This window comes from Anomalospiza imberbis, chromosome 20 (assembly GCF_031753505.1).
Source record: "Anomalospiza imberbis isolate Cuckoo-Finch-1a 21T00152 chromosome 20, ASM3175350v1, whole genome shotgun sequence".
Lineage (NCBI taxonomy): Eukaryota > Metazoa > Chordata > Aves > Passeriformes > Viduidae > Anomalospiza > Anomalospiza imberbis.
Genome location: NC_089700.1, coordinates 10,327,137 through 10,351,614, shown reverse-complemented (window position 1 = coordinate 10,351,614; position 24,478 = coordinate 10,327,137). Strand labels below are relative to the sequence as shown.

General features: G+C 49.8%; 1 protein-coding gene across 17 annotated transcripts in view; it reads left to right on the top strand.

Annotated features, from left to right (window-relative positions):
* MSI2 (musashi RNA binding protein 2) overlaps positions 1-24,478 on the top strand; it is a 204,651-nt gene that overhangs the window by 110,999 nt on the left and 69,174 nt on the right. For all 17 annotated transcript variants that reach the window (XR_011005502.1, XR_011005503.1, XR_011005500.1 and 14 more), the window contains one exon: positions 15,517-15,565. Coding sequence is in view for 13 of the 17 variants with exons in the window: in XM_068210739.1 (XP_068066840.1) it covers positions 15,517-15,565 (49 nt within the window). In the remaining 4 variants the exon portion in view is untranslated. The remainder of the gene's footprint in view (positions 1-15,516; positions 15,566-24,478) is intronic.

The window sequence follows — 24,478 nt, the reverse complement described above, 5'->3', positions numbered from 1 at the left end:
TTGCAAGTCAGGTTCTTATGAAATCAGTAAATTATTAATTTAGCAGTTGTGTGTGTGCTAATTTCATGTTGCTATGGTACCTCGGGGTGGAGCAAGGAGGTCAGCCTGCGAAGCAGGGAGCTTTGGGGAGGACAGAGTGTGGCACAGCCTTCAGCTGGATGATAAATTGCCTCTTTATCTGCTGCTGTCCAGGGAGAGCCAGAACAAGCCACTGAAAGAGGTGTTTCACACCAGGTAGCGGGTTTTGGAATTAGACCAAAAATCACACATTTCAGTTGAAATTTGTTTAAGTGTGCTTTGTCTTTGTGACATCTCTGCTCGGCCTCTCCCTGGAGACAGACAAGCCCAGCATCTCAATGCCAGCTTTGGGGCTGCCTCCCTGCTGCAGTGGAAGGTGGAAATAAGATGGTCTTCCACCCCAAACCACTCTGTGGTTCCATCATCCTGTGATCCCTGCTTTCGTGGTCCTGCCTCTGCTATTGCTGGGGCCAGCCAGAGCTGCCTGTGGAAAATGGGTTTTTTTCCAGCTCCTGCTTTCAAGGAGGAGACATAGTTTTCTCTTGGCAGAGCTGGCACCAGCAGTGGTGGGTGGCCAGGCAGGTTCTGACCAGTCTGTGATGTCCACGAGGACAAAGTAAAACACTTTAAAATGTGGCCAGGACTCTTTCATTCCAGACCCAGTATTTTTGGGAAATGTGAGTCTTCCGAGCTGCCTCGGGTACAGCAGCTGGGGAAGACAGGGTTTATAAAGTGAATGTGTCTTAACTGAGTGTTTCCCAGAAAAATGGGAGGAAGGAGAGCAAAGCCCCCAGAGTCATCCAATCCAGGTATGTTCAGGCAGGAAGCGAGGGCTCTAGGTATGTCCCTCTCCCTGCTCCAAATAAGTTCCAGGCATCTCTACACCACTGGAGCAAATCTGGTAGCCTTTGCTACAAACCACCTGTGAGGCTGCATTTCCCAGAGGGAAACAGCAGCTCCTCCACAGCAGCAGTACCTGTTCTGCTGTGCCTGCTTACTTGAGCCCACTGTGGATGTTCAGGGGCGTGGGTAGCTCATTTTTTTTCCTGGGGACACCAGATGCATGGAATGTGCATATGGGGGAGTGTTTGTGGTCTTTTGCACTGGGTAGTCCTCAGCCTTCCTGCTGGCCCACGTGCTCAGAGCTGCTGCACTCAGGTAAGGAGATAATGATCACATCATTAAGACACTACTAGGGCTGGCATTACTTGTTAGGTCAACATATCGATCTTGACATTATGCTGCAAGATTTTTTTTTAGATAATGCCTGTCTGTCCTGCCTCTTGCTCCAGCAGGAGGAAAGAAGAGGTAGGGAGGAAATGCAAAACTGAAAGTGTCTTGACACAGATCTTTTCCCCCAGAATAAAAGCACTTTGCTCCTTAAAAGATTTGTTGTGCTGTGGAGACTCCAGCCTTGTTGCTGCTGATGGGATTACTGGCAGATTTCCTTTAAGTCCATAGAAATCCCGAGGTAGTTGCTGGGCTCTGGGCAGATGACTTGGTCATTCTAAAAAAAGAACCTCCTTTAGCCTCGTGTGTTTGGGTGCCCAGTGCCTTGCTGGAGGCAGATGGCTTGGAGGGAGGCTGAACTGGCCTGCCCTGGGGTTTGGCCCCAGTTCCCCATGACCATCCACCAGTAAATGTCCCCTCAGTTCCCTCTCCAGACAGCCTCCCTGTGATGGTACAGCTTTCCTTTCCAGCTCAGTAGATATTTGCATTGTACCCATCCTATGAGCATATTAGAAATCTTGGAAATGCCTTTCCTGTCTCCCTGCAGGATAAAACACCTCTCACTTTTTAATAAATTCTTGTCTCGTTATCTTTTCTGTATTGAAGCTGTCCAAGCTGGTTTTTCTCATTTCATTGGGCTCTCTATATTGTGCTACTTAAAGGCGATTTGTAAAAATAGCAGCAATTTTACTTTATATATGTGTGTGTGTGTGTGTTTGCTATCACTGAAGCTTTATTTGGTATTTTAATCTGGGCTTACTGACTGCACTTTTAAGGACTTATAAATCAAAAGTGGTACTTCCAAAAACGCATGATTTTTTTAGTCCCTGACTTGCAGAGAAGCAGCACTTACACCAGTGCTGAGCTGGTTCACTATCCCTCTAAATATATTTCATTAAGAACAGTCCATATGGTGTGTTAGGGAGAAGGGGAGTGCAGAGCAGAACCTGTGTCTGCCAAAGAAAACTGTTTTGATCTAATGTTGAGCATAGTACAACTTTGGGGGGAAAAAAAAATAAACATTGTCAGATGGGTCCTGCCAAATTTCATGATTTATCAAGAGTTTCAGGCTGTTCAGTGGAATTTTTTTTCTTCTGAATACTCCAGTTTCTGGAGTCTTGTGATTTACACAAGACTGTTCATTTTCATTTTTTAAACATGTTGTAGGAAACACCCTCAAAACATGGAACCCGGAAGCTGCAGTGTCAGCAGGTTAATGAATACTTTGCTGTATTATATTGAAGATCTGGTGGGTTTTTAATGCCTCTTGTGATTTGGAAGTGATGAGCTGTGGAGCTTCAGGGTTTGTGTGAAAGAGGAACTGGGAGAAGGTGACTTTTTTAGGGTGTTTGGTGTGTGGTATTTTCCCAGGTAAATCCATCAGACTTGTTCTCCCATTCCCTTGGAGCTTCACTGCTTTCACGTGCTGCTTCTGAGCTCCCAGTGCACCACTGGGTGAGCTTTGTGCTTACTGCACTGAAGTGAATTTTACAGGAATGAGATGGGGGGATTGCAGTAGAAAATGAGCAGAGGATGAAGATGAGGAGGAGTCCAAAGGGCTGCTGTCCTCCAGCTGAACAGCAAGGTTGAAATCTGGCTGCTCCAGCCTGCCGTGGATCTGGGTGTGAGATCAGCGCTGTGGCCTTACTTATGGGAGGGGATAAATCGAATTTCTAGTGCACTTAAAACTGGGTTAGCAAAAGCACAAGCAAAATACTGTAGGGAACATTTGCCTCAGCCTTGTCGGGTGTGACAGAGCCTTCCACTTTCTCCTAAATCCATTTCCCAGCTTGCAGCCACCACTTGGAAATGCCCAATTATAAATTTGTGAGTCTTTTCATTGCTTGTTTCCAGGTTATTTTTTCTTTCTTTCCTTTTCTTTCCCCCTCTTTTTTTTTTTTTTTTCCCTTTGCCTATTTTAAGGCTTGGCTCCAAAATGAACGCTCCGCTTCCCACAGTCCTTCATCACGCAATGTTTTCAGCAGACACTCAAGAATTAAACATGTACAATTTCCATAATACTGATTATCCCTGTTTAAGTGCTATTTTAGAGGGTATTAATTTCTGTTGCAGTAGCAGCCGCAGCACTTAGCACCACCAGCCCATTTTTCCCTCTGTGCCTTAGGCTCGAGTTTGGCATGAGCTGGGATTTGGCTGGAATTGCTCCCCACTGCTTTTAGCCCCTATTTTAGTGAGAAGGGAGGGAGGCAGAGCCATCCTGGTGAGGAGCTGGTGCTGGACTGGAGGAAGGCTGCCTCTGTCACTTCTGATATTTTCTGATTTTTGTATGCAGAAACACAAAGCACAATTAGAATACAGTTATATATCCTCACCGTTATTAAAGCTTGGATTAACATGACATAAAGTTTTGTCTGGGGAGCCTTTTGCTATGGCTCAGGGAGCATTTTTGTGTGACAGTAATAGGCTACAGTTAATATACTTGAATGATACCAGAATCTGTGTAATAAGACAGAACAAAGGGGGTTTATTTGAAGCTGAATTACAAAGGTGGAATTATCATTGTGAACAATCCACCAAGATCGCAGCTTAATTATTGTATCTGGTGTTATTTCTGTGAAATAATGCGGAGTCAGGGAAGCAAAGTTAAAAAAATCTCTCGCATCTTGGAAGGACATCTTGTCAGTCAGGAGGGATTGATGTGTGGACCTGTCACCTCATTCTTAACACCCAAATCCTCTCTTTGCCCGTTTTTGCCGTTTGTTTGATTTACCGAGCCTGCTTGCCGTGATTCAAGAGGCTCTTGTCACGTTTCTAGGAGAGATTCATCACTGGGACATAATCCATTCAAATAGCTTTTGGGCAAGAAATAAAAAGTGTTTGAAGCCAAGAGGTTTCAAACAAGCCGTTCAAAGGCAGCTGTTGGGCCCTGCGGAGAGGGAGGAGGGAAGGCAGGACTGTTCTCCAGGGCCTGGGGAGAAGAAGGAGTGAAAAGGTGGGAGCTTCCCTCGGGAACAGTTTGGGGGAGGCCGAATCTGGGGAGTCTGGAGTAGCCAGGAGAGAAGAGACATGTCCCCTGCATGTGGCCACCACAGGTTCAGCACACATGGAAATGGCACCTTTGGAAAACTCCGGGCCATTTTCACGTGTAAAGCGTTACTCAACCATCTCTGCCTGTGCCTTGAGCCCTCGTTACACAGGTAACAAGAGTGGGGGAGTGGGATTCTTTTTAAAATTTTCATTTATAAACTAAAGAAAATTGCTTCTTTCTCACAGAAAGCACTTTGGTGATGTCAGGGGCAGGAGGTTGAATTGACTTCAACAACAACAAAAAAGCCCTCTCAGAACAGAAACCCTTGTTTTTCCTTCAGCAGGCTTGAAAAGAGGAGTACTGTGGTTCCAGGATCCCGGCTTCGGTGATTACCCTGTAATCCCCATGCCATCCAGGGGTAATTAAAAATTGCAGCTGAACCTGGGTTTCAGATGCCTGGGTGAGGCTCTGTCAAGCTGATGAGATTTGGCGTTGTTGACACGTGTGAAAACTCAATTTACCCAGCAGTACCCGGCGTTCCGGGCGTTCAGCCCCTCTCCAAACAGGCTGACCCTGGGCAGAGTGGGATGCACACGCCTCCGAGGGCAGGGGGAGAGGAGCTGTGCCCAGCACGGCAGCACCACTAATTGCTTTCTTTTTAATATTATATTCAGCCTTAATAGCCTGCTCTCCTGGAGGATTGCCTTTTCCAGCATTTATTACGGCTCGCTCCGGAGCCTGACCGGAGAGTGGGAAGGGGAGGAGCTGCAGGGAAGAGAATCAAGGTGGTGCATCAGAATCCCATCGTGGCAGCCCAAACTGGTGTTCCTGTCTGAGTGCCCTGATTGAGCTCGGGTGGAAGGGCCAGGCTGCAGCGCGTGTCCCGAGGTCCTGAGTGATGGCAGTGGCATTTCGTGTCCCCTGCTCCCCATTCTGCAAACGGGGGCTGCGGCGGCGATTGCAGCCGCAGGTAACATAATGATGATTTCTGCCCTGAACAGGCTTAAGAGAATCATTCCTTCAAGTGCTTTGGGCCCCTGCCCTCTCATCAAGAGAGGTAAAAAAGAGTCCAAAGCCCTGAGCAGCAGAAATCAGAGCAAGTGCTTCGTGTTGGTTATTTCTCCTCTCGAACTTGTGGTGTGGGTGGTGCAGGGATGTGCTGGGGCTCTGAGCTCAGGAAAATCCACATCCCAAGCTCTGGGTGTTGCATAGCTCTGGTCTGTCCAAGCAGGTTCTGAAAGCAAAGCCAGGGACTTGTCTTCTCCTGTTCTTATCATTAATTTGTGGCAGTGGGAAAATCGCTTGTGCTTCCTGTGCGTGGGCGCTGTGAGCTGCTGGAGCGAGCAGCCTGTCTCTGTGGGGAGATTCTGCTCCAACAGCCTGAAAGTCATTTTTAAAAAGTGCTGTGTCACCAGTGTAATGGGTTTGGTGAGAGTGCAGTTCTCTGACCTCTCACCCTGGCAGCAGCTGCACAGGGGGGAGCATTTGGAGTGTTCTGCACAGGCAGAGCTGCTCCAGCCACCATCCTCCACCTGCTGCAAAGCCAGGCTTGGAGCGTGGGCTTGGACCCCCAGGCCAAAAAAATGGCACCTTCTTGAGTGCAGCATCATCAACGTTTGTCACAGCAAGGGTCTGGTTTGCAAATGGTTTTTCCATAAATTAAAAAAAAAACCCTAAATGTAGTGAGATAAGCTGTGTGTGATTTGGGGTGGAAAAACAAGGGAGGACAGTTCTGTTTAGAACAAACAGCCCTGGAAAAATATTCCTTAATATGCAAGTCAGTATATGAAAAGAACAATAAAAGGAGAAAGGATCCAGCAGGAAATAAAATGAAACTTTTTTTCATTACAGTCAAAGAGAACTTAGATGAGTTTTCCTTTGCTAATAAACTGAAGTTTGATTCTGCAGCTGAGCCTTTAGCTGGAGCTGGCTGTGGCAATTGTTCATCCTTTTATTTTTTTTCAAATCTGGGCAATAAAAAAGCCCTTCATGCATCAGGAAGCCTCGTAATGCAATCCTTGTCTTATCTTCACACTTATTCAGCAGGTATTTACGGAAGGGCAGCAGGAAGCTCTTTAAACCCGATCCTGTTACTTTGCTCAGGATGTCTCTTAATCAGATCTGTGTCCCTGAGTCTGGCCAGCCCTGGGACTGTGCTGCAAAGGCATCTGTGAAAACACCCCGGCTTTCTTGTGAATAGAGTTTTTCTGGGTATTCTCAGTGGCAGGGAAGGCTCTGAGCTGGGTTTCCGTGTGTGGCTTCAGGGCACTCAGTGAAAGCCCACAGGTTATTCATGGAATCCCAGGATGGTTTGAGTGGGGAAGGACGTGAAAGCCCATCCAGTGCCACCCCTGCTGTGGGCAGGGACACCTTCCACTATCCCAGGGTGCTCCAAGCCCGGTCCAACCTGCCCTTGGGCACTTCCAGGGATGGGACAGCCACAGCATCTCTGGGCTGCCTGTGCCTCACCACCCTCAAGGGGATGAATTTCTGCCTAATATCCCATCTAAACCTGCTCTGATCACCTTGGTGGCCTCCTCTGGACTTGAGTGCTGTGGCTGCAGCAAAGCCAGCAGAGAGGCTGGTGCTGAAGAGGTGCTGGGTTAAGTGAAATGGCAGTGTCCCTCTTGCTGCAGCCAGGAAGGAGGAGCCGTGTTTAAACCTGGCTTTCCCGGCAGTGGTGCTGGTGAAGTCCATCAGGAGAGGAGGCTGCCCCTCCTCTGGCTGGGGCTGGAACAGCCCTGGCACTTCCAGAATCAGCTCCGGCCAGGCCTGGTGGGCAGCGCCTCCGAATATTGTTTGGAAAAGAAAACAGATTGCAACTTTGCAGCGCTGGTATGCAAACGAGCACTGTGAAGGGAGGAAGAATTATTTCTGCTGACGGTGCCTAATGTTCCGTGAAAGTAAAATCTCCCAACACCTCGCACCTGGCTGGCTGGAATGCTGAAGGAGCAATGTTCCAGGCGCTGCTGGAGGGGAGGAGAGGGGTCCTCCCTGCCCCACAGCACCCCTGGGCACTTACCTGGATGGGCCCACCTGGCCTGAGAGCACCTGAGGGAGTAAAGGAGCTGAGCTCCTTTGAGCTTTGGTGCTGGTGACTCTTGCGATGTTTGATCTGTTGAAGCTTCAGCTGAGTGATGTGTCTGCATGGAGCTCTCAGCCTTTGCTTTCCAAAGAGCAGAAATTCTCCAGCCTTTCAGCATCACAAGCTTAAACCTGTGAAACCCAACAGCTGCAATGTGAGCCCCAAAAGAATAGTTAAAATTATTGTGTGTGCATTTAAAAAGTACGCCTTGTGTGGCTTTGCCTCGGGGTTTTATTTGGTGGTGGCTCCTTCAGGCAGGTGGGGAGGGCACGTGGAGCAGGATGATGGAGCTTGGGTTCTTCATTCAGTTGTGGATCCCACAAGAAAACACTTGCCAGAAGTTGTTCTGTTGTTGGGGAAGTTTGCAGAAAACAATGCACAGTCTGTGCTCGTGTGCAGAGAGATGGGGAGCTCAGTAAACAGCTGGAGAAGGATGAGTGTGGGAGGGGATCCCCTGATGCCAGCAGGGAACCGAAGGCAGAGTTCCAGGATGGTGCTTGGCTCTGGGGCCACGTCCTGGTCACTAAAACCCCTGCTACTCAATTTCCCTTCTAGTCCCACCCTCTTCTTGTCTGTTAGATGGGTAAAACACAAGGATGTTTTGAGGCAGGGTGAATTAAGTGTTTGTAAGGGAGCCTGGATCCTCTCCAGCAGATGTTTGGAACAGGATTGTGTTCTTGCCTCTCTGGGGAAGGGCCGTAGCAGGAGCTCCATGATTTAACCCCAGTTTCAGATTGGATGACTGGTTTTAGCTGCTGTGGCACCTCTGTCTGTGGCCAGGTCAGTGTGTGTGTGTGTGTTACACTGATGGGTACAAAATGTGTCATCGTAGGAGCCCTTGGTTTGCTTATGTGACATGTGCCACCTGTGTCACCATCCAGAGCTATTTCAGGCATGTAGGAAGTCCTGGATGGCGGCACCCTGGGACGTGCTGCTGTCCCTAGAGACACTGAGGCCGTGAGCCTTTGGGCAGTGCCACATCCCTGCCCGTTCTCAGCAGGACACTGCTGTTCTGCAGTGGAGTCTGAAGTCTGTGGTGCAGTTCTCCATCGGTGAAGGGCTCTGACAGCACCTGGCGGGTTGTTCAGCCTGTCCTTGGGGGTTTGTGTGTCTCTAGTGACCTGGAGGAGCTGAGCCTCAGGCCCTTGCTGCAGGATGCTCGAGTGTACCCCCCGTACCCTATTCCCTCAGGGTCCCAGAGCACTGGGCTGCAGCTGGATGTTGGTTCCCTGCAGCACTGCTGGCCTGGGAGAAGGGCAGGGGGACAGGGATGTCCCTCCAGCTCTCTGTGCTGGCTCCTGCCTCTCTTAATCCATTTCAGAAATGCAGCACTGGAGCCTATTTTCCCGTCAAGCTGGGGGGACCCGGGGGAGAGCTGCCTGTGCTGCGGGCAGGGATCGTTCTGGACAGCTAGACCTGGCTGTGGGACATTATTGCAGAGTCACCCCCGCCCAGGCTCGGCTCTGACCAGGCAGCTCTTCTGTTCCCTGAAAGCACAGCCAGCAAACGCCTGCCCTGCAGCTGGGAGAGGGGAGCTCTGCCTCTCTGTGTTGTCTTCAGCTCCATTTCCATGGTGAAACACATCCCTGGAATATCTGGGTGGTAACTGGGAGATGAGGGATGCCTCCTCGCAGAGGAGCTGCCTCCCAGGCTGCTTTGGTCTGTGTCCCGTTTTCATGCAGGGACCCCAGTGTCTCTCCCTGGATGTGGGGGTGCATCCTCCCCTTTGGAGAAATGTCCCTGGGAGTTTATCCACTCCCAACCATTCTGCTGCTGGAGAGGTTATTACCTTACGCCACTGGCCTGCCTTCTTTCCCTTCCTCTTCTCACCACCTTCTCTGCTGCAGCCCCAGAGGCTGAGGAAAGAACTGCTTTTATGTTTCTGAGTTGTTCATTGGTTTGGTGGGGTTTTCGGCCAGAACCTGTGTTCCCTGTTGGCGTTGTTAGCTAACAGGTGCTGGAAATCTGGGGGGCACAAGGGAAGCTCTCAGTCAAGACAGCAGGTAAAGGAATACTCCGAGGGTCCTCACATAGTTTGTAACTTGATGGGAGCTTTGCTTTCATCAATGCTCCCTGTTATTAATGCCAGAGAAGGAATTAATGAGAAATCGTCTATGAAGTCATGTTTAATTTGTCCTGCTGTGGAAAGCTGTTTTTTTCTGGAGAGCATTAGTCATTCTTACATCCCCCTTGGTAGAGTAAGCGTTGAGTAACGTGCTCGTGTTTTGCAGGAGCATCTTGAGGTGCAGCAGTAGCCACAGTGCATTTTGGCAAGCCTTGGGGATGCTCTTTGCCATGTCACGGCTGGTGAGCAAGCCCTGAGATTAACGTGATTGAATGACTGTTTTAATTTCAGCCCTGATGGAGCAAAATTAGTTACAATGATATGTGTGTGTTGAATAAAATTGTAGTTTTATTAGCTATAATTGCTGAAGAAGACTTTTTAAAGCCTTGACTGCTGGGGGGAAAAATTGCCAGCGCTGGAATTTGTGCTTGCACAGTATGGCATTGATTGTTACCGCGGTGCGTCATCCGTCAGCCCGCGCTGGGGAAGCCGTCACCACGGCACACCGCGGAGGGCTCGGCCAGCGACCTCGCCCTGTGCCCCCGGCACCCCCGGGAGCACAGCCCTGTGCCCCCGCCGTGCCTGGCCCACGGAGGAGGTGAATCCCTCACCAGGGAGCTGGGAGCCAGCGCTACCTCGGGAAGCTGGAGCGGCACTCCCAGCCTGGAGGTCCCTGGAGCACTGGCCAGGATGGGCTCAGTGTTGGTGGGGTGGTGGTAGAGGCACCAGCCACGCTCTGGGTTGGGTCCGGTGTGGTCATCCATGCTGGGACACTGCTGAAGGAACCTGGGTGGTGGTCAGAGGGGCTTGGGGGAGCCCTTGGGCAGGAGACAGAGCTTTGTTGGGAGTGTGTGGCAGAAAGAGGGGGGATAATTTGTTTCTTTGTTTAATTCTGTTGTAATCAAGCCCCGAGGCCTGGTGTGGGGGAGCCATTTCAAATTGTCTGCCATGCAATAGGCATTTGTCTTAATTTATGTGGGGGGAGGTTGTAAATCTGTAGGAGCGTTGGATTTCACATGCGCATTTAAAATAACAGCACCTGACAGTTCACTGGCAGCTAAGAGGTTTTTCTGCTTCAGAAAACAAAATATTGGAGGAGTTGTGTGGTGTGGATAAATAATTGGAGGAATTAGACGAGAATATCCAGCACACTTTTCTTGGAAGAGCAGAAGAGGTGATAGACCTGTAAAGTTCACGAGTCGGGGATGGAGGGAGGAGAGGCACAACCAAATTGTGTAGGGCTGAAAGTTGTCCTTCAGTAATTCCTTCCCTCCCCAGACCCAGCTGGAATCGCCACCGTGATCCGTTCCAGGTGCAAATCCATTTGTCTGCCCTAATTCTTCTTTACCTTGAAGGGATGGAGAACATAGTGCCAGGTCTGCTTGGGAGCGTGGAAAACAACCCCTCCAGCCCAGGGGGGTACTCTTGGGGAGCACAGGAACACCTCAACCTGCTCTGGACGTGCTGGAAACTCAGGGTTTGGATCAGGAAAAGCCTTCCTGGGCTGCATGAGGAGGCACAGAGGCTGCTGTGTGTCCCTTCAGTGTAGTTATGGTGGTTTCATTGTGGAAGTTTTACTCAGTGAGTAAACTTGACTCAAATGGGAGAACCAGAGCATGGAGGTGTGGAGTGGTGGTGGGTGTTGCTCCTGTGCACACAGGCACCTTGCACAGGAAGGCTGGCTTCACAAGGAGGGTCCACGGGCACCTCTTGGGTCTGTGTCCATGCTGGCATCGTGCGGTTGGAGAGACACAGGATGAGGCTTAAAGTTTTCCAGGAAAAAAAAATGGTTTGGTCCTTTTGCTTTCAGTGGCAGCACAGTGCTCCAGTTTCTGCAGCACCACCCTGCAGATTGTTCTGGAACCACCGCTGGCTTTTGGAGGGCACTCAGCCTGTTGGTTACAGTGTGAGTGACATGGGGCTGTGCTGGGTCTGATCAGCTCCTGCTGCCTCGTGGAAAAGAGGAGTAGAAAATCCCAAAGAGGAAAGTAGGAGGAATGACTGGAGAATACTGTGTGTTCTTGTGCTGGGCTAGATCACTTGCATTAAATTCAGAGACTTTCTGAGTACAATTAATAGTCATTTTATTTAGGTCACCCTGGTTTTGTTGCTTTAAATGTATGCCTCCATTAAAGTGGAAGAAAATCAAATACATTTATCTCCGTGGAGCCTTTTGTGAACTGGTTGGGCATATTTTAAATAACCCTGGGAACTGTTAGGATTATTAAAGCCTTTGGCTCCTCCAGGTTTTTTTTTCTTTCCTCCTATTCTCCCCTATTCCTCCTTCCAGGCAGTGAGTAATGAAGTGGTAGAGCCCTTCCTTTTCTCAGAGCCCCAAGTGGATTGGAAAAAAAAGAAGTTAAATAAACTGAAGCCCATTAGTTCGGCTTTATGTAAGAAACTGGGTCTGCATTGGCTGTATGGATGGGACAGAGGAGTCTGGGGGCCTTAAGTGTCCATTTGTAACCAGTGTTCACTGGCAAGTCTTTGTTTTCTTCTTTTTTTTTTAGTTACCCTGAGTCCTGAGACTGTTCATTTTGTAACTCTCACTTGATGCTCAGAATGAGTCCGCATTAATCAGCTCCTTTAAGCCTCCACGTGGAGCCCTACTCCATCTGAGAAGGTTGGGGTGTGGGTTGCCTGCTGGTGTCCGAGTGCCCTGGGGCTGGGGCATCCAGCCCTTCGCTGGGGGCTGGGGTCCGGCCAGGCCTTGCAGGTGGCAATTCCATCTTCCAGTCCCGCTTCTAACCCTGGAAAAACCTTCTTTGCCTCTTGCATGCAAAGTGTGAGCTGCATGTTTTGAGCTGAGACCTGGAGAAGTTGTGGTTGAGCATCTTTAAAACACTGGGCGAGCGCGGGGCTGGAGGAGGGGGTTAAATGGGCAGTCACAGCCCCTGAATGTACTAGAGTTTCTGCTGTGGGTTGGTGGTTTTTTTCCCTTCCCCTGAAATAGGGATCAATTTGCTTACTGCAGGGTTTACTGCCGGTTACCTTGACTGTGTCCCTTATTTCTCCTTGATGAAAACTTGAACAAGCCGCTTGTGTTTGCTTCACAGAGAACCGTGAGAAACGGGCTGTGTGTGTGAGGCAGTGTGGTTTGCTCATTCTATTCAGCCCTTTGTATATTCAAATTCTTCTAGTTGGAGTTCTTGCTGTTCTGCCAGATTTCCATACCATTGATGGGTTTTCTGCATTAATAAGTTTCTCTCCCCCCTCCCTCCCATACCCTCGCCACCTTTTTGCAACTGGTGAAAAGTTTTTCTAAGCGCGCTGCCCTCTCCATATTGATTTTCTTCTCCTGCTTGTCTCACCAGCTCTTAGATGTTTTATTTTGCAAAGCGTTAATAGAATTTTCCTTTTTGCCACTGCACTTTATCTATTCAGGAGGTTTCAAGAAGTCTCATTGTGTCACCGGACTATGGAGGAAAGAGGCTATTCTTCTGCTACAATGGCTGCCCTAAAAAATAACGCAGGGTGGGGTAAGCACAGAAAGGGCAGAGACGGAGATAAAATGTTCTGACCTTAGGAAAGAGAAAAGATAACCAATTAGACATTGTTGAAAGGGCACCAGCTGGCTCACAGAACACCCCACTGATAATTTTTTCTTCAAGGCATACTTGGGCCACGTCTGAACTCAGCTGCAGAGACGCTCCCCCCGTGCAGGTTTCATATGTGGACTGTCAGGGCTGACCCTTTTCCAGGGAGCTGCTGCCCGGCCCTGATCCCAGCAGTTGGGATGTTGGAGGGGGGGCAGTGCCTGCTCCAGGGTGCCTGTGCTCCTCGGGGCCCCAGGAAAGCTCCCTCCTGGATTAGCCCTGCAGCCTGTGCTTGTTACTGCTAATAGGGATTTATTTGCATAAAAAAGATCCCTGCCAAGATCATCATTCCAGCTTGGTACACATGGCACAAAGCCCTGTTTGCCCAGAGGATGGTGTTGTGTTGGACAGGTGGGAGAAGGGGAGGGAACTGCAGAGCCCAGTGTGACCAGGGGCTGCACCCAGAGCCCCTCACCCCTGCAGTGCTGGGTCTGGCGCCAGGACCAGCCCTCCTCTGCCCTGGCAGCCCCTGGAGGAGCACGCTGAGGCTGCACAGGAGGTTCAGGGCTCGGCTGCTGCCAGCAGTGGCTGAGACATGGCCATGCTGGAGCATCTCTTCTCTCCCTAACCAACACAGCACCTTCATGAAGTCCCCAGTAAAGTCCTTGCAGGAGGAGGTGTCATTTTGGCAGGACAGTGTGGGTCCAGCCTGGAGAGCCTGCACTCAGGCTGGGGGCACAGGGGACCTCCCTGGGCTGCTGGGTCCGTGCTCCTCTGCATCCAAGGGCTTCCGGGGCTCCGGGATGGGGTTGGAGGGAGAAAAGTTCCTTATTAAACCTTTTGCAGCAGGGGTTGAGTAGGGACAGAGGGTGGCACCGGGAGCTGAGGTGCCCCAGGAAACAGCAGCAGGTGCAATGTGTTTGGTTCTAGTGAGGCCAGGACCTGTGAGAATGAAAAATAAAGATTGCTGAGCAAACATAACCCTGGAGCAGAGATAAGCAGCGTGCAGGGTGAAGGGCAGCCTGGTCCTTATCTGCCTCCTGCTATTGCTCATCCTGGTGAGATTTCCCTCTTGGAGGCAGGACAGACAGCAGGACAGGCTTCGTGCTTCATGCAGTTTGGGTTTTTCAGTGCATCAGCATCTTTAGGTCGCAGTCAAGATGGGTATCAGGAGACCTGCAGTTCTGCACCTTCTCAGGCCATTGCTAGCACTTTCTGCAAACCATTTTGACTAAAAAACTTAAGAACTTCAGCAGAGACAGGTTTTCAGATTAATTTCAGGAATCACGTAAGGTTTTACTGCACTATATTTTTTCACAATCTCCTGGAACATATTACAGTCCTTCAGAACCTCAGGGAGGTTCAACTTGTGTTTTCACCGCCTTCCCAAACTCTTTCTCCCCAGCCAAGGGTGAGAATTTTTTCACAGACAAAGGCTGGATGTCTGTCTGTTGCCTAAGAGGACATTTGGGAGGACAGGTGGGCCCTTTAGTGGCACTGTGTGAGATGAGGAGAGCATGTAACTGCATTGTAAATCACTTAGCTAAAATAAATGATTTATAGAAAACCAGAGTACAACCCCAAGGAAGTAAAGAAAGATTACTGGTGGGAAAAAAAATCCAAAAACTTCAAACAAACAAATAAAAAAATCCCAAAGCCACACCCCAGAAAAGCAGTGGAGTCCTTTAGAGGATGAAACCTTTTCTTTAAAGCTCTTCTTCCTTCCTGCAACACCTTCTGTAATTCAGTGTTACAGGATTTCATCATCCCTGAGTTTACAACAGGGAATTGCAAGTCTGTAATTTCATCTCAGAGCTTGCCCAGGCCGTGTCCAGTGGCACATGGGACCCAGCTGCCCCCAGTCCTGCAGCCTCAGAACAGCAGCTCAGGGTGTGATGATGCTGGGGAATCAACCCCAGCACAACATCCTTGTGCAATAAGTGCAAAATTTTAGGTGTGGCTGCACAGATTAAATGGAGGTGGAATAAATCATGCAAATCCTAATGGAAGTTGAAAGCAATTTGGTTGCACTTCAATAGGTTTCATCAGTCATCTCTCTTCTGAAGTGGAAATGCCGAGCCTGATGCGAATTAAAGTTTCTCCCTCCTCCCTTTCCCCTCTTTCCTCCAGCTTTTCAAAAGCCCTTTTGAAAACCTCTGAATACCTTTCTTGGCTGACCAGATTTTACCCTGCTCATACCTCTTTTAACCCAGTTCTCAACCAAGACAGTGACTCTAAATTTGGAGAAGTCATGGGCTCGATTTGCATCCACACTTCCTGCCTTGGCCCTTCCTGGTCTCCCTACAAAAGAGAGATGAGGCACGGCCAGGGATTGATGTGAAGTGGAAGAGCTGCTGAGATATTTGGCTCTTTAGGGCCAACACTTCCAATGGTCACTGTTCCACTTCAGGATCAGCTGTCAGCCAGGGCAGGGAGGGGGAAAGCAACAGTTTTCCAAAAGGAGAAGCTGCCTCTGGCCAAAACCAAGGAGTTCTGCTCCATGCAGGCTGCCCGTGTCCCCCTCCCTGGTGTGTGTGCTGTGTCTGAGTTGCCAGCGTGTGTTAAAGCACAACTCTCCCTCTTTGTCTTGCAGGTAGAGGATGCCATGCTAATGTTTGACAAGACGACCAACAGGCATAGAGGTAAGAGGGATTGGGAGCTCTGACCGCTCAGTGTGTGGCAGCTTCTGCATGGGGGAGCAAAAACCAGACTCAGTGAGATGAGCCAGTGGCTAAATCCGTGGCGCTAAATCCTCTGTGCTGCAGGTGGCAGAGGAGGGGCTGCTTGGCACGGAATGCCCCATGCACGTGGATTTTCTTGTTAGCTGTGACTTTCCCGGTCAGTCTAATGACCGAAGTCAGGGATTGCAGTACCCTGGGATGTTCAGCAGCAGCGAGCAAAAGACTTGCTCAGGAAGATGAGCTCTTCCAGCCAGGGAGGGTGTGTGAACAGCCAGTGCCCTTCCTTTTGTAACAGGACCTGTTCAAAGCTCTTACTTAGGTTGAAAAGTTCAACCCATGACAACTTCCTGTTATATCCAGGGAATTTTCCACCCTTCTCCACGCAGTCACCCTTAAATGGGCCATAAATACTCCTCTCCATTCAGGATCTCAGCAGGTTGTTTGTTGCATTTAAAGGCTGCCTGATGTGGAGCTTTGGTGCTGGGCACTAGGGCCCCATGGCCCTGTGGTCTGGGGGCAAGGAGAGCTGGGGGGCTCTGGTCCCAGCAAGGCTAGTACTCAGCAGATTTGGCCTCTGGCACAGGTGGAGGTGGTCTCCATTTGCTGAAATGTCCCAAATCCCGGGGCTGGGTTCCCACCTGGCTGTGAGCTCTGTCCTGCCCACCAAGCTCACTGTGGTCTCAACTCCCTGTGCCTGCCCTGCCCGGGCTCTGCTGCCAGGGTGGGCAGGAGGCTCTGCAGGGACATTGGAGCAGAGCAGAGGAGTGTGAGCCCTTCCTGTGCTTCCTGCAGGATGCTTGTCTGGTGTTGCCAAGGTGACCCCTGCTCTGTCCCCGCTCCGCGCTGCTGTAAGCACTTCCCGAGGCGGGAGGGCACAGCGAGCGTTGGTGCGTGTGCTCTGCGAGCGCTGAGCTCTGCTCTGGCAGCCCTGCTTCAGCGTTTCTGTGCTCTTTGGGGAGGCTGCAGCAGTGTGCCAGGGAGCCTGCAGCTCTGAGCCTGGGTAATGAGCCCTGCGGGATGCATTCCCTGCCCAAAAACATCTTTCCACTGACTTACCAGGGGTAAAGGTCTGCTGAAGATGAGGGCTGCAGGTCTGGGGGGCACCTTAGTTTCCATTAAACCTTTTGGGTTTTCCACAAAGAGCTTTTTTCCCACTATGTGTGTTAAAGATGAAAGGCAACAGGTCATCCTTTTTTTTTTCCCCTGGGAATTCTGCGCATTTATTTCATTGGCTAATTTTTTAAATAGCTTGTTTTCCTACTTGCAAGCCATGACATTTTGCTCCGCATTAGCATCCCAGTGTAAGCTCCTGGATGAGATCTAAGTGGGGAGGAACTAGAAGCCCCTAAGGACCAAAAGCAGGCTCCAAATGCCACTGGGTGGAGGTGATGCTAACCCACAACCTCCCCTGTGCTCCAGAGTCAGACTCTGCACCCGGGTCTGTCACTCTGGGGACAGGTTGGGCTGCAGTCCCTCTCCTGGCGAAGAAAGGGGTTCTCTGGCACTCAGGAGACTCAGATGTGTTTGGAAGGCTGTATCCCAGGGAACAGGCTTACCCATTGCTAGGTGAAGGGCAGTGCTGCTTGTTTGCTGGGATTAGCCAAAATTCCTGTGAGCAGGGAAGCCTGGACGGTGCTGAGGGGCTGCACAGCTGCCAAAGGACAGAGAGGGCTGAGCTGCGGGCCCTTGCCCCGCCAAGCACAGGTGGGAGGAAAAATCAAGTACAAAAGGCAGAATAAGAGTCCTCTTCATCTTCACACTTGAATTTATCCAGCCTTTTGTGGCATTTTTTCCTGTTCTGCACAGGTAGCTAGTGCTAATCAGCCTAATGAACTGGCTCAGGGCTGTGGTGATGAAGTGAGTTCTGCCGCCTCGACCGCCGATAAAATCACCCCAGATTTTACAAATTGTGACACTCTTGATTGTGTTGGAAGCATGTTTAAAATGCAGTAGTGTGCAGCAACAGTGTTAATGGCAATTCTTAAAACCACTTGTGGGTTGCAATCTGTATCTTCGCATTAGCCACGGGAAAGAGAAATGGCAGATAAAATATCCGCTGCGGTTTGCTGTCGTTAGTCTCTGCCTGGAATAATCATCGTGGGCACGGGAAGGGAAAAGGACTAAAATTCACTCCCTACTGCTAGAAGGTGAGATAAATTTCCCTGCAAGAAAATGGAGAGGGTTTGTTGACATAATTCTGGCACGTGTGTGTTGCTCCTGTGTGTGAATTTGGGGAGTGTGTAACTCCACCTGCACCAGCCCTGCTTGGTGGCAATGCAGGGATGGAACCAGGCAGAGGAAGAGGGGTTTTCAAAACTGCTCACCCTGGCTGGAAAACCCCACCCAAAATGAAACTTCATGCCTGGCATGGAACACGTTGCCTCTGTGGTGGACTTGATCTGGGAGGTCTTTTCCAACCTTAATGATTCTAGGATTCTATAACCTTTAAAATGCCATCAGGCCAGTCATGCTGTGCCTCTGCAGGAGTATTTTAATGTCCAACTATTCCTGGATGTTCTCTAAGGAAAATGAGACTCAGCTCTTGCATTTCATGCTGATCTGTTTAGCCATATTAAAGGCAGGCTACAAAATCTGTGTTTAATTGGAGTGGTTATTTTTTGGTGTATTGTAGGCAAGCCAATCCCTAGAATCACTGGGATGTCTCCTTCCAAGGGTTCTTCTGGTGTGACAGTGGGCACACAAAGAACCAGCACGTGATAAACAAATATCCCTGGGTCAGCTTGTTTAGGTGCCCTTTTGTTTTTGGAAAGAAGGTGTTGGTCATCCTCTATTTCAGTACTACTGTGTTCCTGCAGTCTTCTAAAAACCACACACAGAAGTTCTCCCGACATTCTGGCAGATCACTTCTGTCACTTTCTTCACTGCTTAAAATTTCATAGAGCTGAAAATTACTGGGTCAATCTTGAAAGGATTCAGTAATTGGAAAGAAAGGAAAAAAAAAAAAAAAGAGAGGGTGGTGTTATTTTGTTACCCTTGCAAAGTGCAGATAAAATCTGGAGTTCAGCATTAGTTATTGATCTTTGGGGGTGGAGGGAGCCTGGCAGGATGATGATGTCCTTCTAACTTCATTATGGAGAGGAGCTCCAGGAAGCATTTCGATGTGCTGAGGTGGGGCCATGCCCTTGGGCTGTGAGAGGGTTTGTTGTTTCCAGCAAAGCTGAGCAAGAGCACCGGACACAGCGAGGAGGAAGAGGAAGAGGGAGGAAGGGACACTTAGATCAGTCGAGGGGTGCAAGGGTGGGCTGTCCTGAGCTGATCCCAGTGTGAGGTAAGCCAGGAGAGGGGGGTACAGGGGTTCCTTCCCTCAGTGGGATGCCCTTGGTCCCAGCCCCGGTGATCCCTGCCCAGCCTGTGCTTGTTCCCTGGGTGCCTGCAGCCTTCAGCCACTCCAGAAGCTGCCCAGGACCTGCATCACAGCAGCCCCCTGTCTTGGACTCGCAAAAAGCCCGAGATTTTGAGTGAGTGAACCCCCCAAGCTGTAATTGCAGGTATTGAGTGTAATACTATATGTTTTTCAAAGCTCTCCCGCCCCCAGAGTTATTTTCACATCAATTAACCCTCTTGCACAGTTAAGGATGGCGGCGGAGAGAGGAGGGAAGTGACAACGTGTGATTTGGACTCCTTTAATCTCAAAACTAAACAAAATTAACGCGAGGCAGGCTGTCTGTGGGGTACAGACAGCATCCTGGGTGTTAGGGGTTAAAACATCCCCAGGGACGGACGCTGGTTGTGGCAGAGCTCTGCAGTCACTCAGGCTTTGGCTGCAGAGCTCTCCCTGCTCGCCGGGCTTGTGAGGAGGGTGCCCAGGCAGGGGCTGGGTGGCACCTGGGTGTGTCTGGGGCTGGAGGGTGGGTGAGCATCCCTTTGGCTGCCAGGCCCTTGCAGGGAGGGCACCAGGACACTGCTGGTAGCCTCGTGTGACCCTGGTGTGCCCAAGGCTGGGGGTTTATCTAAACCCACCGAGCTCAGGCTGAAAGGTTGGTGCCCCCCGTCCCACCAAAACCACACCCCAGAGCACAAGGGCTCTCCCAGCCTTGCCACGGGCTCTGCTCTCGGGGAGGAGGGTGAGGGTCGAGCTCCGTGTCTGTGCCGCGCCCGTCCAGCAGATTTCAGTGCGTGGAAGTAATTGTCCAGGTGGAAGCAGTTGGCATAATGGTTGTGATTCTTGGGAGAGTCAGGAGTGATACTGTTAGAGAGATATTGGCTGTGCCTCAGCGAAGGAGGAGGCTTTTCTGAGGAGAAAAATAGCCTTTTTTGTTCTGTCCAGCTGCCAAAACCTCAGTTCTGGAGCTGATCTCTGAAGTTATAATTGACATTTTTATAGATGAGACATAAATATAATTAAGTCACTGCAATTATTTGTTTATCACCATCTCCCTCAAGTCAAGCAAGGTCATGTGCACTTAAAAATACATCCCCAGGCAGTTTTGAGAAAAGAGTAGTTAAAATATATAGAAATAATTGCCTAATTTGGTCATTTTGAGTGTAGCTTTTCTTGGCAGCATCCTGGCTATAGCACCAGGCATCCTTAGAAGTGCTTGGAGGGAGCCTTCCCTCAGCTCACAGATTGTGCTTTTTAGGAGGACAGGGCTGAGGGAGAGCTGCTGCAGCAGGTTTGACCCACAGATTTGGGGAAAGCATCCACAGGCACGGCGACGATGCTTTTTTAAAACATAAAGTGCTTTAAGGGCTTTGGATGAAAAGTGTGACATGAGCTATAAATGGAGGCAGTGTTATTGTTATTGCTTTCCGAGATGAGACGGGCTTTTATTCCCCTGTCAGCTGTATCACTTCACAAATGGGGCTCCAGAGAGTGCGGTTGTTCTGCGGGAAGCGCTGGCTCCACTCCGCTCCCTCCCCTGAAATCCATCCATCCCGGGGACCTGGGGCTGGCAACTGAGAGATTTAACCCTTGGTGACAGAGCTGAGGAGTGTTTTATCTTCTCCAGGGGATCAGGGGAGCAGTAGCTGCACACAGGGGGTTTGGAGAGGTTTTTAAGCAAATATTTGCTTCTAAACTTCACGTGAGGGCTGCGAGGATTCATTAGTTAATATTATTTACCATTTACACACCTATCAGTGAACGCCATCAGTCACACCTGTCTGTTTGGATTGCAGCAGTGACATGTGCCATGTTAATATTTTATATGTGTGTGTTTTTAATATTACATTCCTGCTTATAAATATTCATTTCTTAAACACATTAACGGCCGCAACGCTGCAGAGCAGCACTGACATCTCTGCTCCGTGTCACCAGTTCTCCTCCGGGCTGGGGGATCCAAAGTGGGAGCCAGCATGAGGAGAGCTGCTCTGCTTCCAGGGCTGGGGGCATCTTCCCAGTATTCCCATTTGGCACCAGTTTGTCCCCCTTAGGCTCCCATCAGGTGGTGGGGACTGTGAGTGTCCCCCGGGGCAGGGTGACGGCTGCTCTGGGGCAGCTCTGCTCTGCTCTGTCCTGCTCCCACTTGGGTGTTAATAAACACAAAACAAAAAGGAAAAGCCGCCACTTCTTGGATCCATCTCCCTTGTCTTTTAATTTCTTGGCCGGTGCCCGTCGCTGCTGCGTGGGAAGTGTAAAAATGAGCAGAGTCAGGCCAGTGGGAGCCCCGTGGAGCCCGGCCCGGAGCAGCAAATCAGGCTCCTGGCCACGCTCTTCCAGGCGATTATGGAACGTCTCGGGTGGTTACAGCCACCCTGCCCCTGGCCTCACGCTGGATAGTGCCACCTGAGGCTTGGAATAATTGCCCAGCTCTGTACTGTCTGTCAGACCTCACTGCTTAATTTTGTACCCGTAATGAAAATTCCGTGCAGAGGAGACGAGCGAGCAGCTGCCCTGGCTGGGATGCACCCAAGGAAGAGATGTCTGTGGATGCTTGCTCTGTGGAGGGGGAGAGGCTCCGCTTGCTGCAGCGCTCAGGAAAGTCTGGTCCCTGCATGGTTCTTCAGGAAACATGAAGTGAGGGTTGTGCAAATATTTCTGAATATGATGACCATAGTTCTATCACACTTGCAGGGGGTGAGCTTGTGTTAGAGACACCACATCGTGTGCCCGGCTGAGGCTGCCTTGAGGAGTGAGGTCATTTAGTACGAGCTCAGTTTGCCTTCTCACTGTCACTGCCACTGCCAGCTTGAGTGACAGAGAAATTAGCACAAATCCTGCTGATCTCTGAGCAGAAAGAAACCCTAAAAGCCACGAATAAGTTCTTGCTTATGAATCTACCCAGCTGATGAAACCCAGCCCCTTTTGCTTCCCAAACGCAGGAGCCAAGTGATTAGCAGGGAGCCCTCTGAGCCTCGTGGGACTGTTTGGAAATGTTAATTGAGGAAAGGCCAGAAACGGGAGGAGAACAAAATGCAACATTTCCATAGACGGGCAGTCTGCATACAACAGGCAGAATTAAAATCAGCGTGGTGACCTTGAGAAAAGAGGCAGCTCCTCGCAGCGTGCCCAAAAATGTGATGTGGAAGCAGGGAGAGACGCTGCCTCGCTCGCTCCCGGGTGTGTTGGCTCCTTCTCCCTGTGGATCACAGGGAGCAGACTGGGCAGGTCCTCTCCAACGTGCACTGGGGGAGCTTTTGTTTTTCACACACTGTGCTTTCTGTGGGTTGGGTTTGGTAATGAATCTTTTGGAGCCCTTGCAGGGAAGGTGAGGAGGATGCTGCAGAAGAGGGGCTGCTTTGTCACCCCGCAGTGAGTAACCTCTGTCAGCTGTGCCCAGGCCCGGTGCTGCTGAAGCCTTTAATTGTACAAGGTCATTGCCATATGTAAAAGCCTCCTGGCGATCTGTTTAAACAGATAACACATCCCCTATCCCCTCAATCTTGAGATTCAGCAGAAACAGAGGTTACACGGATAATTCTGGTAACGAAGCTTTTGCCCCTGAGCCTCTGTCAGAGCAGGCTCCACCACTTGCTCTCCCCGTCCTCACATCCCTGGTGTGGTTCTGTTTCTGGACATTTAAGCGTTGGGAATGTGGGGGGGATGCTGATCCAAGCTGTAGGTGCACCTGGGCAGGTACCTGAACACGTGCTCAGGTGTGTGCTATTGCTCCCAGGGTTGTTTGTGCAAGGCAAAAGCTCCAAGTGACTCTGCTGCCGAAGGAGGACTTGTCAGGGGGGTGGAAATGGAAGATTTCTTTAATTAGTTTGATTAAATGTCCTGGCATGGGGTGATTTTTGCTTATCTTGTATGTTTTTTGTATATATAAGCTGAAGTAAGAACATCTGGCACTTTTTTCACTGGATCCGATAGAATAAGTTGAAAAACTGCTTCTTTCATAAAACTGCAGGTTGGCACATTTGGGTTGTGGGTTTTATCTTTTTTAATTTATTGAGTGTTTTCTGGACCAGAAAACTACCTTCAGCCAGAGTAGTAATTCACAGATTGTTTCCCATTTTAAAACACCTTCCCACTTCTAAGAGCTGCCCGAGTTCTCCGCTGTGGGAGGGGACCAGGAGTGAACAGATCCAGTGCCATTAGCCCCCCTCAGCCCTCCTGTGAGTGATTGCAGACCCCTTTGCAGTTGTGAGGGAATGGAGTTCCCCGTTGTCCCGGTGAATCCCAGGTGGGATGTGGCCATGGGAACGCTGGGCGTGGATCCAGGCTGGCTCGGTGGCTCACCCTTTGACCACAGAGCCATCTCTCCATATTTACTCTCACTGGGACCACTGCCAGCCCCAGTGCAAGTCAGGTGGGAGTTGAGAGGTTGACTTCAGGGCCCTGGTGATGCAGTCTTCCTCCTTACCCCTCGCAGGAGTCACACATGAACACACGTGTGTTCCACACGTGTTCCACAGAGCCCGGGAAATTAGGGCAGGATCCGTAGGGAGAAGCCTGGCAGGAGAATTTGCTTCCTTCTGGCAACAAATATTCCCCTGTCAGCTCACAGGGAGTTCAGATGAGCTAAAATCACTTTAAGTCTTGGTGGGGGCTTGGCTTTTGCCATTTTTACTCCTGTTCTAGCAGCTCTGTTCCTCCTCACCCTAAACCCAAACTGATAAAGAGGTAAAAATACTTGCTTTCATGCTGCCTGGATGCAATTGCAGGAAAGCAAAAAAATCGGATTACAGAAGTGTGGCATTTGTTTCCCATTCTCCCACTCCTGGTGGTATCCCACTGAGTTTTCCCCTGGCCCTTTGGCCTCATTCTGCTGCTTCCCTGACAGGGCAGGAGCACAGAGCTTGTTCCATACCTGCCCCCGTGGCTCAGGAGGGTTTGGGAGCAGCAGGAGGGTGGTGGGAGCTGGAGATGGGCTGCAAACCTGCCTGGCTGCCCGGGGAAGGAGCAGCTGCAGAGGGAAGATGGGAGCAGCTGTGGGTATGAAATTAGTCATTCTATGAAGAAATGGATTTGATAAATAATAAAACAGTGGTATTAACAACAGATGCTTTCCAGGTCAGATGACTTTGATAAAAGCACCCAACAGCCATGGGTAATGGTATGAAAAATATGTATCTATATTTATAGATCTATTTATATGAAAAGGCATATAAATAAGTGTGTGTGTGTATGCTCTCTGTAAATGTACCTGACATTTTATTTCTGGTTTAAAATGACAGTGGAAGTGTTGCTGCTCCCGTTCTTCACAGGCTTTTGAGACTTGTCAAGAAAACCTGAAATTTGATCAATTCCCTGAACCCAGAGCTCCCTCCCCTCCTCTCCACAGCACAGGCTCCATTTGTTTTTATATTCATACCTTTTCATTTTGATAACTGTTTTGATTTGTAAAATACTATGCCTTATACAATGTTTCCTTTATGATGATGTAGTGTGCTCTTCTTATCTTTCACCTTAAATCTTTGATAAGAGCATTTTAAAAATGAAATTGCTACCTGGCACCATTACACACTCCT